The following is a 13,477-nucleotide window of genomic DNA, read 5'->3' on the forward strand; positions in this document are numbered from 1 at the left end:
TCGGTTCTCATTCGAAACTTATAATTAACCCACGCGTATAATGGACTGGCGTTAGTTTTATAGCTTTAAAAAAAAAAAGAAGAATTTGGAAACTCAGAAAAAAAAAAGAGAGCTTCTGGAATAGCAACCTCACGCACGCTCAGGGAAGAAGCCCTAACTAACCAATCTCGCCGGAGACGTATCCTCGCCGTGAAGGACAGACGACGAAGCTCTGTGCGGTCAATTTCCAGGACAGAATATAGTTGTTTTTGAGCTGAAATCGACCGATTCATCCACCTAGCAATGGGGGTAAGCTTCGAGAAGTATCTGGATTGCTGTTCTAGGGTTTAGGTTGATTTGATTTCGAGGAAGTTGCTGTGTACAAGCGTTGATTGTATTGTTCCGATGCAGGTCGACCCGCTCAAAGCTGCGGACACGTCGGAAACGGAGAAGGAAAGCGGTGGCGGTGGCGGTGGCGATCTTCCGGTGAAGGAGAAACTGACTTTTACAGCTCCCGAGAGGAAGTCTCGTCTAGGTATGGATTTGAGAGATCTGTAGCAATTGTAATCCAATGGATTGCTTTCGAGCTTAATCGTTTTTTTTTTAATCTCAGGTTTGGATGTAAGGGCAATGGAGAAAAGAGAGAGTGCCAAGTCTCAGGGGGAGTTTAAGGTCCCCAAGAAGCCAGCAGTATCTGTTTCAGCGTCTATGGATGAAGATGATAGATCTGGTGTATCGGGAATTGATGATGGAGGAGATAACAGTCGGCCTGACCATTCCAGCAGAAGGTATAGAGATAAATCTTCAAGATCTGAGACTCCACAAGGTATTTTTGTTTATTTCTTTCTGATTTAGTTCGACATGGCACTCATGCTCTAGATTAATCCGAGTTTTTTTAAACGGATAGAGTTAGTTATGCCTCCTTTTATGTGAAATACAAACATATATACGTGGAAAAGAAAGAACTCCTGTTACATTTTGTTTTGAACTACAGTTGATCACCTTCACTAGTTTTATCTTATGCCTTATGATGTTTTTTTTTTGTATGGCAGAAAGTACTGTGACCACAGAGAAAGCTGCAGCTTCAGATGTAAGTCAATTTATCCAAATAATGAAGCCTTGAATTCATTTTGGGTTTTCCAGGCTTTCATTATCACTTTGCCGATTTTTATTCATACTGGGAACTTTAGTTTTAGTATTCTGATCTTGCTTCCATTTGTTGAAATGAAGACTCCTAGGACATCTAGATATGAGAGAGATGATAGCAGTAGAAGCCGAAACGAATATAGGTATGACAGAAGTGAAACTCCGCGGTCAAGGCAGAGAAGCACATACGATGAGATAGACCGCTACCGAGGGAGGGAGTCCTATCGCGAATCACCCCGAGATTATCACGGAGAAAAGCGCGGAAGATACAGTGTTGATAGGAGAACTCCAGGTATGCTAAAGATTGTAGAAGATTATAATGATAACAATTTGTTTATCTCCTTACAAATGTGTCTGTTTTCAAATCTCTATTTCCCAAAAGCCTGAAAATTTCATCAACACAACTTAGTGGACCTTTTCAATGGATATTAACACAAAATCATGGTAGGTTAGACTGGGATGATGGAAGATGGGAGTGGGAAGATAGTCCACGCGGAGATAGAGACTCTACTTACAACAAACGGCATCAGCCTTCTCCATCACCCATGTTAGGTGCAGCTTCACCAGATGCTCGTTTAGCCTCCCCTTGGCTGGATACACCACGCTCAACAAGTATGTTGTGTTTGAAATTTATTATTTATAAGTTGGTTTTATTTTAGTAGCATCCATGGGCCCAGACTAACAACGGGATTTAATTCCATGTCCTTATGCACATGTAGTGGCTTCTGCTTCTCCATGGGATATTGGTGCACCTTCTCCTGTCCCAATCCGGGCTTCTGGGTCCTCTGTCAGATCCTCAGGCTCAAGGTATGGTGGAAGATCCAATCAACGTGCAGACTCTAGGGAAGGTGATCTGACCAAGGAGGTATGTATTCTTAGTTAGGATTAGGTCATGCCACTTGTTGTCAGATTGATCTGAAAATCTGTTTTGTTTCCGTGTTTTAACAAGTTGTTGTCAGGCTTGCTTGAAGAATGTTGATGAGAATTATAGTTCTCTTGCTTTAAATAAATTGTTTGGTTTTAGTAATACTTGTGTCACATGTTGTCATGTCTTCTAAAGGGGCATCCAGATGAGGATAGATCGGAAGGAGCTGAAGAATTTAACCATGAGATCACAGACACAATGCGTCGGGAAATGGAATATCACTCGGATCTTGCATGGTAAGTATTCAATTTCCTTTAGAGGCAGGAAATTAAGCGTTGGAAATTCAATGATTTATGAATTAAGAGTATAGTCCCATTCTTCATGTTAATTTTAGTCAGTTTCCAGATTGTATAAGGTTGTTTGAACTAAATGTTTGTCGTTTCACAGGTATGATACGGACGAAGGGAACTCGCTGTTTGATGCAGATAGTGCATCCTTTTTTCTTGGAGATGACGCTTCTGTGCAGAAAAAGGAGGCTGAGCTGGCAAAAAGACTGGTATGTCTCTGTACCAACTACACAGTCTCCATGATTTTCTTATTTGATGCTGCTTGTATTTCCTATCTGTGTCTAGTCTTTTCCTTTTTGCATAAATTGTCTAGTTTAATTCATCTCATCTCCTTTCACTGCTCGTGACCGAGTGTACTCGGCTAAATTTGGCTTAATTATGTTAGTTGAGTTTCTAGGTGTTAATGCGATATGGCATGAAGCTTTTTGTTCAATGCACCAAATTCTTCTGTATTGATAATCTGATTTTTTCTGCTTAAGAACGCAGTAGACTAAATATATTACACACTTTGTAATAACTATAATGCAGGTTAGGAGGGACGGTAGCAAAATGTCACTCGCTCAGAGTAAAAAATACTCTCAGCTTAACGCTGATAATGCCCAGTGGGAAGACCGTCAGCTTCTCAGATCTGGAGCTGTTAGAGGCACAGAAGTGCAGACCGAGTTTGATAGCGAGGAAGAACGGAAAGCAATTCTTCTTGTGCATGGTATGTATATTACTATAATAACTCAAATTTCATGATAAAGCGACAAGGCCGATATAGGAGTTCATGTAACATACCAAGTAATACTTTATTTGTTGGGTGATTGCAGATACAAAGCCGCCTTTTCTTGATGGAAGAATCGTTTTCACAAAGCAAGCAGAGCCAGTGATGCCTATAAAGGATCCCACATCAGACATGGCTATAATTTCGCGAAAAGGATCAGGTCTTGTGAGAGAAATTCGGGAGAAACAAAGTATGCATAAATCGCGACAGCGATTTTGGGAGCTTGCAGGTTCCAACCTTGGTAATATCCTTGGTGTTGAAAAAACAGCTGAGCAGGTAATGCATCTCATGGCTTTTGGTTCTTTTCACATCATTACTGATAAGGTTGTATTCTGACACTGTGAACTTATTGTAGATTGATGCCGATACTGCTGAAGTTGGTGACGAAGGTGAAGTAGACTTTAAGAACGAAGCTAAATTTGCACAGCATATGAAGAAGGGAGAAGCTGTTAGTGAATTCGCCATGTCAAAGACCATGGCACAGCAACGACAGTATCTTCCCATATTTTCGGTTAGAGATGATTTATTACAGGTTGGTAATCTTTCCTTTAGAGTGCCCTGATACTTGGGTCACAGACTTATAATACGCTTTATTACCTTAGGGGATTCCTGTTTTTTATTTCTCCAATGAGTAATCGTCAAGCTGTCTGCTTGTTAATGCATTGTAGGTAATAAGAGAAAACCAGGTGATAGTGGTGGTTGGAGAAACTGGTTCGGGAAAGACTACTCAGCTCACACAGGTTGCTCCCTTACTATAGCTTTTCAGGGAATACATAATTATGAAACAATTAAATCATTGAACTTATAATTTGTTTCTTTTTGTTAGTATCTTCACGAGGACGGGTACACTGTAAACGGTATAGTAGGTTGCACCCAACCAAGACGTGTAGCAGCTATGAGTGTTGCAAAGAGAGTTAGTGAAGAGATGGAAACAGAGTTGGGCGATAAAGTGGGGTATGCAATTCGTTTTGAAGATGTAACTGGTCCAAATACTGTTATCAAGGTAAGGTGTTTCCAAGCAATAGACTGCTTTTTGATTATTTGTGATTTTCTGGTTTGATTGGCCTAGTAAAGCTTGGCTTGTCAAATTGTCATGCTTTTAGCATCAGCACTTTGTTATAACACCAGAAAACTCTTCTGACACTCCATATTTCCTTTTGAAATTACAGTACATGACGGATGGAGTGCTACTGAGAGAGACACTTAAAGATTCCGATCTGGATAAGTATCGGTATGTATGCATTAACCTTCTAATAAATCACGCTTTAAACTGGTTTAAGTAGAATGATGTGCTAATCGTGTTGTGGACTCTGTATAGTGTGGTAGTGATGGATGAAGCGCATGAAAGGTCACTCAACACAGACGTCCTTTTCGGAATACTGAAAAAAGTTGTTGCTCGGCGTCGTGATTTCAAACTGATAGTCACTTCAGCGACCCTTAATGCTCAAAAGTTTTCCGATTTCTTTGGGAGGTAAATACCATCCTTCAGACAAAACCCCATTTTTGAACCTAATATTGAATTCTTATTTGACAACGTTTTTTGCTTTGGTAATGCAGTGTTCCTATATTCAACATTCCTGGAAGGACTTTCCCTGTCAATATTCTCTACTCTAAAAGTCCATGTGAAGACTATGTTGAAGCTGCTGTTAAACAGGCAATGACGATTCACATTACGAGCCCACCTGGGGACATTCTCATATTTATGACCGGGCAAGATGAGATTGAAGCGGCGTGCTTTTCTCTCAAGGAGAGAATGGAACAGCTGATTGCATCATCCAAGAGAGACGTCACGAACCTACTGATTCTCCCTATATACTCTCAGCTACCTGCTGACTTGCAAGCAAAAATATTCCAGAAACCAGAAGATGGAGCACGTAAATGCATTGTTGCCACCAATATCGCTGAAACATCATTGACTGTGGATGGTATATACTATGTGATTGACACGGGGTATGGAAAGATGAAGGTTTTTAATCCTAGAATGGGTATGGATGCTCTCCAGGTTTTCCCCATTAGTCGTGCTGCCTCTGATCAGCGTGCAGGAAGAGCTGGAAGGACAGGGCCGGGAACATGTTACAGGCTGTATACAGAGAGTGCATATCTAAACGAGATGTTGCCGAGTCCCGTGCCAGAGATTCAGCGAACAAATCTGGGTAACGTTGTGTTGTTGTTGAAGTCGCTGAAAATAGACAACTTGCTAGAGTTTGATTTCATGGACCCACCTCCACAAGAGAACATCCTCAACTCTATGTACCAGCTTTGGGTGTTGGGCGCTCTTAGCAATGTCGGAGGATTAACCGATCTCGGGTGGAAGATGGTGGAGTTCCCGTTGGATCCACCTCTTGCAAAGATGCTCTTAATGGGTGAACGGCTTGACTGCATAGACGAGGTCTTGACGATCGTGTCAATGCTTTCAGTACCTTCAGTGTTCTTCAGACCGAAAGAGAGAGCAGAAGAGAGCGACGCCGCGAGGGAGAAGTTTTTCGTGCCTGAGTCAGATCACCTGACGCTACTCAATGTGTATAAGCAATGGAAAGAGCACGACTACAGAGGAGACTGGTGCAATGACCATTACCTGCAAGTCAAAGGTCTGAGGAAAGCTAGAGAAGTACGATCCCAGCTTCTGGATATCCTCAAGCAACTCAAGATACCGCTCAAGTCGTGTGGGCCTGATTGGGATATCGTGAGAAAAGCCATATGCTCAGCGTATTTCCACAACTCAGCGAGATTAAAAGGTGTGGGAGAGTACGTGAACTGCAGAACTGGGATGCCTTGCCATTTGCACCCGAGCAGTGCACTGTATGGTCTGGGATACACGCCTGATTATGTGGTGTATCACGAACTGATCTTGACCACGAAAGAGTACATGCAGTGTGCTACATCTGTTGAGCCGCATTGGCTGGCTGAGTTGGGACCTATGTTTTTCTCGGTCAAGGACTCGGATACATCGATGCTGGAGCATAAGAAGAAGCAGAAGGAAGAGAAAACAGCGATGGAGGAAGAGATGGAGAAGCTGAGAAGAGATCAGGCGGAGGCGGAGGTGAGAAGCAAAGAGAGAGAGAAGAGGAAAAGGGCAAAGCAGCAGCAACAGGTTTCAGGTCCTGGCATGAAGAAAGGCAGCACTTACCTCAGGCCTAAGAAGTTTGGTCTCTAAAACATTGTAGTAAAATCTTATTTGTTCGAATACGTCAAAAAACCAAAGACCACCTGTTTGGTATTGTAAACTTTTTCTTACGAAACAAAAACAGAAGCAAGATCGAGCAAACTGTAATCAACTTGTGTCATACTTGATTTTAATGCGTCTTATCATTTGATGATATTCATGAGACTTTCAACTTAATTCCGAATCTGATTTTAATAACATGTTTTGTATATATTATTAATATGTGACACCAAAGACCCACCTGTTTGGTATTGTAAACTTTTACCAACAAAACAAAAAACAGAACCGAAAATATATCAAATTGTAATCAAACTAAGTTGAACCTATTTGATTTTAATGTGTCTCAATTTATCATTAGTTGAAATTCATGAGTTTTCTAGGTTATCTCCGAATCTGATTTTAATGACATATTTTGTTGATATTCATGGGTTTCCCAAATTATATATTTATATTATTTATCTATCTGGTTGTAGAAGAAAATAATATGTTTACTGAAAAGAGCTGCTTCATCTACATGCTGATCCTATCTATAGTTGCTACATCTCATCCCGTCTCTGAAACATTCTACATTTATATGAAATTTGATGGATTTTACAATGCTTAAGACCCTAATTTCCAAATCCAGCTACTGTAGTGTTATGTGGTCACACAAAGGTCATTTATAAATCCTCTCCCTAAACAAAATACAGTTTGCTTTATCCATACAAGTTACCAAATCTCCATCATCCATTCACATTTGCCACCAGTCCACCACCATCTACACCTCTTAGCCAGTCCAATGCCCTGACTCCATCATCTGCATTTTTGCCAAAAAAAAAATCTCAGCCACATTATTACTTCAATTCAACAGAAAGTAGCAGTAAGAAAGATGTGAAACCTGAGGAGAGTTAGAAGGGGGCCCTATCAAATATTACCGCTTTCCCCATCTGACATTTCTTCAAGCCTTGCAATTGCATCCACAAGAGCTTGCTCATGATCCTACCATTTCCAAGTTAAAACTATATAGTCAGCTTCTCTTCATGATACCGTTTAGTAAAAGACCAGACTCAGCAACACATTTCTTACTCTTAGAACTTTCTTTGCCTTCTCTACCTCTGCTGGGTTGGGGTTAACGGATCTAAACACTTTTTCTACCTGTGAAAATAGTTTATAAAGTATATTACTCAGACCGTTAACAACTGAGAACATTCGATCCCATGATCTAGAACTTGTAATGGTACCTCTTTTATTAGTGTATCAGTGTGGAGTATTTCAATATCACCTAAAGCTTTCTTCCCAACGCCATTCTGTGCCTTGTGCTGCTGTATCTTCATGCTTCCCCTACCTCTACCACTAGCTTGGCCTGCGGGACCCCCACGAGCCATGGCCTTTGTACTTCCACGGCCTTGCCCAGGATGTCCTCCTTTGCGAGAAACCCCAGCATCCTCACCTTCCCATCTGATATCTCCCGGAGATATCTATTATATATATATTTAGAAACACCAGTCAGAATCCAAGAACCATCAAGATCATAAACAAATGGACTAAGACAACATTTCATGGCAACTCCCAATTGTTATTACCTCTTTAAGATTTACCCATTCCCAAGTTTCATTCACAGTGTTCATGTCATACACTAAAGCATGCCTCCCCTTATCAATATTTAACAAAGGAAACAAAAATATAATATCAGAAAATGGAGGTCTGGCACTAAAATACTAATATATATATATATATATATATATATGTAAGATACCTCAGCGGCTTTGTAGTCAGTTATAACAGCTTCATAGAAGTTGTTGTCCTCAGGCCACTTTGTCCACACCTTCTTCCCAACCAACGGATCTGGTTCATTTGCTACTGCGCCTGGCTGAGGCCTTCCAGCAATGCCTGTAGCTTGGAACTGCATCGACTTTATCACTTAGTCAGTGGAGAATTTAAGAACAAGAGTCATCATAGTAAGAGAGTCATGACTTACTGTCTTTGGCTTCTTGGTATTTGGACCTGGTGGAGGACCTCCTCTTCTTAGCGCAGCAGATGAAGATGGCTGCATTGACGGGTGCATAGCGGGAGATGGCGCGCCCATAGCTAACGAGGCGATTGATTGTGATGTCTTTTGCTTCTTACGTGATCCTGAAACAGCTGGACTCGGAGCATTATCATGAACCATCTGAGGAGCACCGGATTGAAAGCTGTTCCCCTTTCTCCACTCCCTGACATGGTTTAAATCAACCTCATTAGCTAGAAAGTTGCTTTTGGTTAATTGAAGAAAAAATATCAAAGAAACAAACCTTATTCGCCTGATCATTTCATCAGCATTAACCCTTGATAACAGCTCTCTGTGTTCCTCATCAGACACCCGAAGTTCTTTTCTGAGTTCAGTGATCAAACTTTCTTTCTCCTGAATATTTATTTTTCCCATCAAAAGGAAGAAGCATGAGTTTTATCTTAAATGGTTAAGTTAGATAAGTATGGACTCATTAGTAATATAAGTACCCAGGTGATAGCATCAGACTGGGCTTTGAATGCACGGAGTATTGAGCTATAAGCCTCTTGCTCAATGAGATGAATTTGAGTTTCCATGTCATTGTGCACCCTTGACAAAGGAGCAGAGTTGAGAACTGAAGGCCTGCCATTACCAGCAGGTCTCCCGCTTCTCTGATATCTACTTGGAGGTAAGTCATCATCCGTACCTGAGTTCCCACAGACAAGCAACCAAATATACAAACAAAACATAGTAAATCATTTTGAAAATCCAAATAAAATAAAACTAAGAATGAATACTTCTAAAAGCATGGAACACAATTACAACAAAAACATCACATTGTTAACAGCAGAAAGAGAAAGACAAAAACAACTTCGAAAGAAGACAAAGAAGACTCACCACTACTATCAGAAGGTCGGTAATCCATTTGGTGTCCTTTCTCCGATGATGCTTCACAGGGGAAGCTAATAAATAAAAAAAAACGTGGTATGAGAGACCTGTCTAGTTCCACCAAAGCACGAGCTGCAATAACCAAGAAAAGAAAAAGAAAAAAAACAAAACTTTAAACGGAGGATAAGGCCAACACACTCACTCTTCAACAGAGTAAACCAAAGCCTTCACAGTACAAACAAAGACACACAGTTCTTAAAACTCGAGCTCAATAAACCAAACACACTTCACAGATTGAGCTCGAATTTGTTAGAAGAAACCCTAACAAAATCAAGAAAACTTGATACAAGAATTAAAACTTTCTCTAAACCCTAATTGGCGATCCCAAGATAAACAAAACAATATAAAAAAAAAAAAAGCAAACACCTTATTCGTAACTTTGGATCTACTCCCGGAAAATTCGATCAGCAAAGATCTTTCCTGGAGAAAAATTACTCACGAAAGGTCATAGATTTGAGCTAGACAAATCAGAAGATCCGAACAAGGAAGAAACTTTCTCTCGCGCAATTCGATTTCAGGGAAACGTTGGATCTTTCGGAAGCTGAAACCGACAATTTTTTTGCCCTAGTTTTTTTTCCCCAGTTTGATAGATTTGGTTTGAGTCACACAAACGCTGTCGTTTCGCTTTTCACTTCGTTATGTCTTTCGGTTCTGTCTTAAAATCCGGTTTGCTTTGTGTATTTTTGGTACGCTCTCGTTTAATCTCACAATTAACAGAAAATCTAAACCCGTACATGTATTTTCCTATTTACTCCCTCCGCAAACGATAGGGAATGTTTCAGAAGATGTTTCTTGTCGAAATAAATAATATTTTATATTATATTTAATTTTATTGAAAATTGTGTAACCAATACTCAGACAAAGAAACCGATCGAAATGACAAAAAGACTAGCTTCTTGTTTTTCTTAGTGAGCGTTCAAATCAAAGTGATCTGAGCTTCATCTCCTGAGCTCACATTCTATGAACAGAGAGAATCACCACACAACATAGTCAAAGCGTTAGAACGAAGACCTCAGCGAAAGCTAACAACAGTTTTGTGTGTTACCTCTCGATAGCACGAGGGCTAAAGGGAACAACACCAGAAGGTGTCACAAGGGCATCGATCATAACATCATTCGGTGTTACAGGAATACTTCCATCCTCAAGAATCTGAGGCGAGTATGACAATGCAACTGCAATCGTAAACAAAACACTGATTAGCTTATCTTTCAATTGACAACACATTCCGTAGTATTAGTTTGATTGTGGTCTATATATATACCCATAAGTGGATTGCTCCAGCCCCTCTCCTTTGCACGGTCCTCGTATCTCTTCAAGAAAGTGTCGTAGTATCTTTTTCCCCATATAAACAAGTAGAACAGGTTAGATTAGATTAGACCATGACACTGTTTGTTTTAGATCTTCATCAATGAATCTCTAGCACTTTAACAAAAGAAGGTCAATGCAAACTTACCCACCCCCACGACCTAAACGTCGTCTACATCTATCAAACGCAAGACCTGACCACAAGGATTTGAAAATAAATATGGAAAAAAAATGGAAATGAAACTCTTTTTGAAAGTACCTGGCAAGATGAATAAATCGATTGGTTCATCTGCTTGCATCACTGTCCATAGAGAAAGAAAACAGAAGGTGTCATCTCTAGCCAGTGTGATAATAGTTATAATATGGTGGGAGAATAGAAGAAAGGACACTACCATCTTCACGCTCATTCCCTAGAGCATCAACAGGAGCTGGTTCCAAAATGTTCATAGAGTTTGCAATGAGGTCTTCCATATGAGATATGTGCAGCATACGCATGTTGCTGTTCCTGTCCTCTACCCATGGGACATATAGCTTTTTCTCTGTCACTGTATTTGTATCAAAATAATAAAATTAGAAGAAAAAAATGCCATTAAAAGTAGGAAGCAATCTAATTTTTCCTAATAGTAAGGTACATGTCATTAAACCAATCACTAATCACAATTAGTCATTGATGTGTAAATGAGCTTCCTTTACAATGAAAAAACAGTAGTAGTAGTACCAGGATGTTGGAGAATCTTGGACAGGATTCTTGAAGTGTCGACTTCGTTAAGAGACTTGCAGCTAACGTAAGCACACAGTCTCCGACATGATTTGAACCAAGGAGCTTCAAGAACAGTGTTCTGAATTACATCATCTAAGATCAATCAAAATGGTTACTATTTTTTTTTTTCCAAAGAAATGAAATTAAGTAAAAAAAGATTGAACCTTGTTGGGTGCGGAGAGAAGGGTCCATGGCTTTTAATGATCTGCGGACGGTGGTACGCACGACGCGTTTCTGCTTGAAGATTGAATCGAGCTCCTCTTGGCTTTTGGTGGTGGTGCTCATGGCGACGGTACTTGATAATCTGGGAACGGGTCGGGTCGAGATCTTGGTGAAGAAGAGGAAGATTGATGATGATGATGATCTTTCTAGTGCTGCTGTCGGGGTACAAAAGAGTCGAGCTCCAATCATTTCATTACAAAAGCTTCGCTGGAACCTCCAAAAGTCGATATAACAACACTCGAAATCTATTGTACGTAACTAACTAGGTACATAGGGCTGCGGGGGGTCAGGTTATTACTTATTTGGTTAGTTCGGATCGGTTTAAATTTCACTGAAGTGAACCGAAAAAAAATCCGGTTCTGTTCAGTTTTTGGTTAGTTCAGCTAAAAAAAATGTACCCAAGTTTATAGTTTTGCGGTTAGTTTGGTTAATTTTCGGTTAAATTGAATAAAATTCGAAAAATTGGTCAATTTCAATTAGTTCGGTTATTTCGGTTTGAAATCTCGGTTAAGATTAGTACTATTTGTAATTAATTTTTTAGAAAACTGAACTAACCGATTACCGAACCGGACGAAATCGAAAACCAAAACTTTTTTTAGTTGTCGGACTAAACCGAACTTGCGAACCGAACCGAAACTTAACAGAAAACCAAACTTTTTGGGTCCGTTCGGTTCGGCAAGTTTGGGTCGGTTAATACCGGCAGGCGTATATGGAGAAAACAGCTTATTCATGCCCAAACTAAGGATCGCTGAGAAAATACATATCCCAACTTTTACTCCAAGCTAAAACATATCTTCATTAATCAAAAATTTGAAATTCATGCCTGAACTAAAAGTCGATAAAAAAATACATATCTCAATTCCTATTGCATGCCAAAACATACCTTAACTAATAAAAAATTTGAAATTTATGCATCGTCTTTAGAAGTCAACGATAATCTCAATCTATACTATTATTTGCAAATAATTTTTCGCAACAGAGTTTTCACGTTAAAAATTAGAGTGGCTAAAGTCTATGTATCCTTAATGAATTTTTATATATCTAAAATATTATTTGCGAAGTAATTTTTCGCAATGGACACGTTAAAAATTAGGGTGACTAAAATCTATGTTACCCTTAATGTCCAGGAGAGAATCAAGCTTACTTAAGTCTCATAATTTTTATATATATATTCTATTATAAAATAAAATGAATTTTATATTAAAAATCTTACATATTTTTTCTAAAAATAATTATGATGATTCTTATATATTATGTTGTTATCTTAAAATAAAATTTTACTATTATAAAAGTAAAAAAATTAAAAGAAGTGATTTTTTACAATAAAGTAAAAAAAAAATAAAAGAAGTGATTTTTTACAATATTATATTAAAAAAAAATAAGATAATTCTTATATATTGTGTTGCTATCTTGATATAAATATTATTTACTTATAATATTTACTAAATATTATTTACTTATAATATTTACTTATACAAATATATCTTAAAATCACTTCTTAGAAAATATCCTTATACAAATATATTGTTTCATTAATATTTACTTAGATATTATTTTTGTCTTAAAATTAACTTTCGTAATAGTAAAATACTATTTCAAGACAACAACACAATATATAAGAATTATCTTATATTTTTTTAAAAATATAATATTTCAAAAATCACTTCTCTTATTTTTTTTTTTTTACTTTTGTAATAGTAAAATATTATTTTAAGATAACAACACAATATATAAGAATCATCATAATTATTTTTTTAAAAAAAATATAAGATTTTTAATATAAAATTAATTTTATTATATAATAAAAAATATATAAAAATTCAGTAATGGTAACATAGATTTTAGCCACTCTAATTTTTAATGTGAGAGCTCCGTTGCGAAAAATTACTTCGCAAATAATAATATAGACCGGGATTAGCGTTGACTTCTAAAAACTAGGCATAAATTTCAAAATTTTGATTAGTTAATGTATGTTTTGGCATGCATCAAGAGTTGGGATATGTATTTTTT

The 13,477-nt window shown here is 38.3% G+C and overlaps 2 protein-coding genes across 16 annotated transcripts; one reads left to right on the top strand and one right to left on the bottom strand.

Annotated features, from left to right (window-relative positions):
- The first annotated feature begins 44 nt into the window (after positions 1–44).
- Positions 45–6,422, top strand: LOC106410625 (pre-mRNA-splicing factor ATP-dependent RNA helicase DEAH7). Of its 3 annotated transcripts, XM_013851168.3 has the most exons (17): positions 45–288; positions 391–514; positions 593–805; positions 1,032–1,069; positions 1,210–1,417; positions 1,579–1,737; positions 1,845–1,990; positions 2,186–2,286; positions 2,438–2,546; positions 2,866–3,043; positions 3,150–3,379; positions 3,459–3,635; positions 3,772–3,843; positions 3,930–4,106; positions 4,273–4,334; positions 4,422–4,574; positions 4,661–6,422. In XM_013851168.3, exons 1-17 carry the CDS (start codon positions 283–285, stop codon positions 6,255–6,257), a joined length of 3,750 nt encoding a protein of 1,249 aa, XP_013706622.1. In that variant the 5' UTR covers positions 45–282; the 3' UTR covers positions 6,258–6,422. The 3 variants fall into 3 exon arrangements, with proteins under 3 accessions (XP_013706622.1, XP_013706623.1, XP_022561763.1); XM_013851169.2 differs by lacking the exon at positions 45–288 and having other exon boundaries at positions 385–514; XM_022706042.2 differs by lacking the exons at positions 45–288; positions 391–514; positions 593–805; positions 1,032–1,069 and having other exon boundaries at positions 1,574–1,737.
- Positions 6,423–6,817: 395 nt separating this feature from the next.
- LOC106407228 (protein EMSY-LIKE 3) lies at positions 6,818–11,739 on the bottom strand. 13 transcript variants are annotated; one of them, XM_048746851.1, is made up of 17 exons: positions 11,410–11,713; positions 11,204–11,338; positions 10,878–11,030; positions 10,745–10,786; positions 10,634–10,679; positions 10,442–10,512; positions 10,226–10,352; positions 9,130–9,194; positions 8,742–8,938; positions 8,537–8,646; positions 8,224–8,458; positions 8,002–8,157; positions 7,829–7,897; positions 7,487–7,723; positions 7,332–7,400; positions 7,144–7,244; positions 6,818–7,062 (listed from the first exon to the last, which is right to left on the bottom strand). In XM_048746851.1, the coding sequence occupies exons 1-16, from the start codon at positions 11,654–11,656 to the stop codon at positions 7,170–7,172; spliced, it is 2,034 nt and encodes a 677-aa protein (XP_048602808.1). In that variant the 5' UTR covers positions 11,657–11,713; the 3' UTR covers positions 6,818–7,062; positions 7,144–7,169. The 13 variants fall into 13 exon arrangements, 12 of the variants coding, with proteins under 12 accessions (XP_048602808.1, XP_048602809.1, XP_048602813.1 ...); XM_048746852.1 differs by having other exon boundaries at positions 8,002–8,148; positions 11,410–11,711; XM_048746856.1 differs by having other exon boundaries at positions 11,204–11,324; positions 11,410–11,646.
- Between the last annotated feature and the right edge of the window lie 1,738 nt (positions 11,740–13,477).

Source organism: Brassica napus, chromosome C2, assembly GCF_020379485.1.
Source record: "Brassica napus cultivar Da-Ae chromosome C2, Da-Ae, whole genome shotgun sequence".
NCBI classification, from domain to species: Eukaryota; Viridiplantae; Streptophyta; class Magnoliopsida; order Brassicales; family Brassicaceae; genus Brassica; species Brassica napus.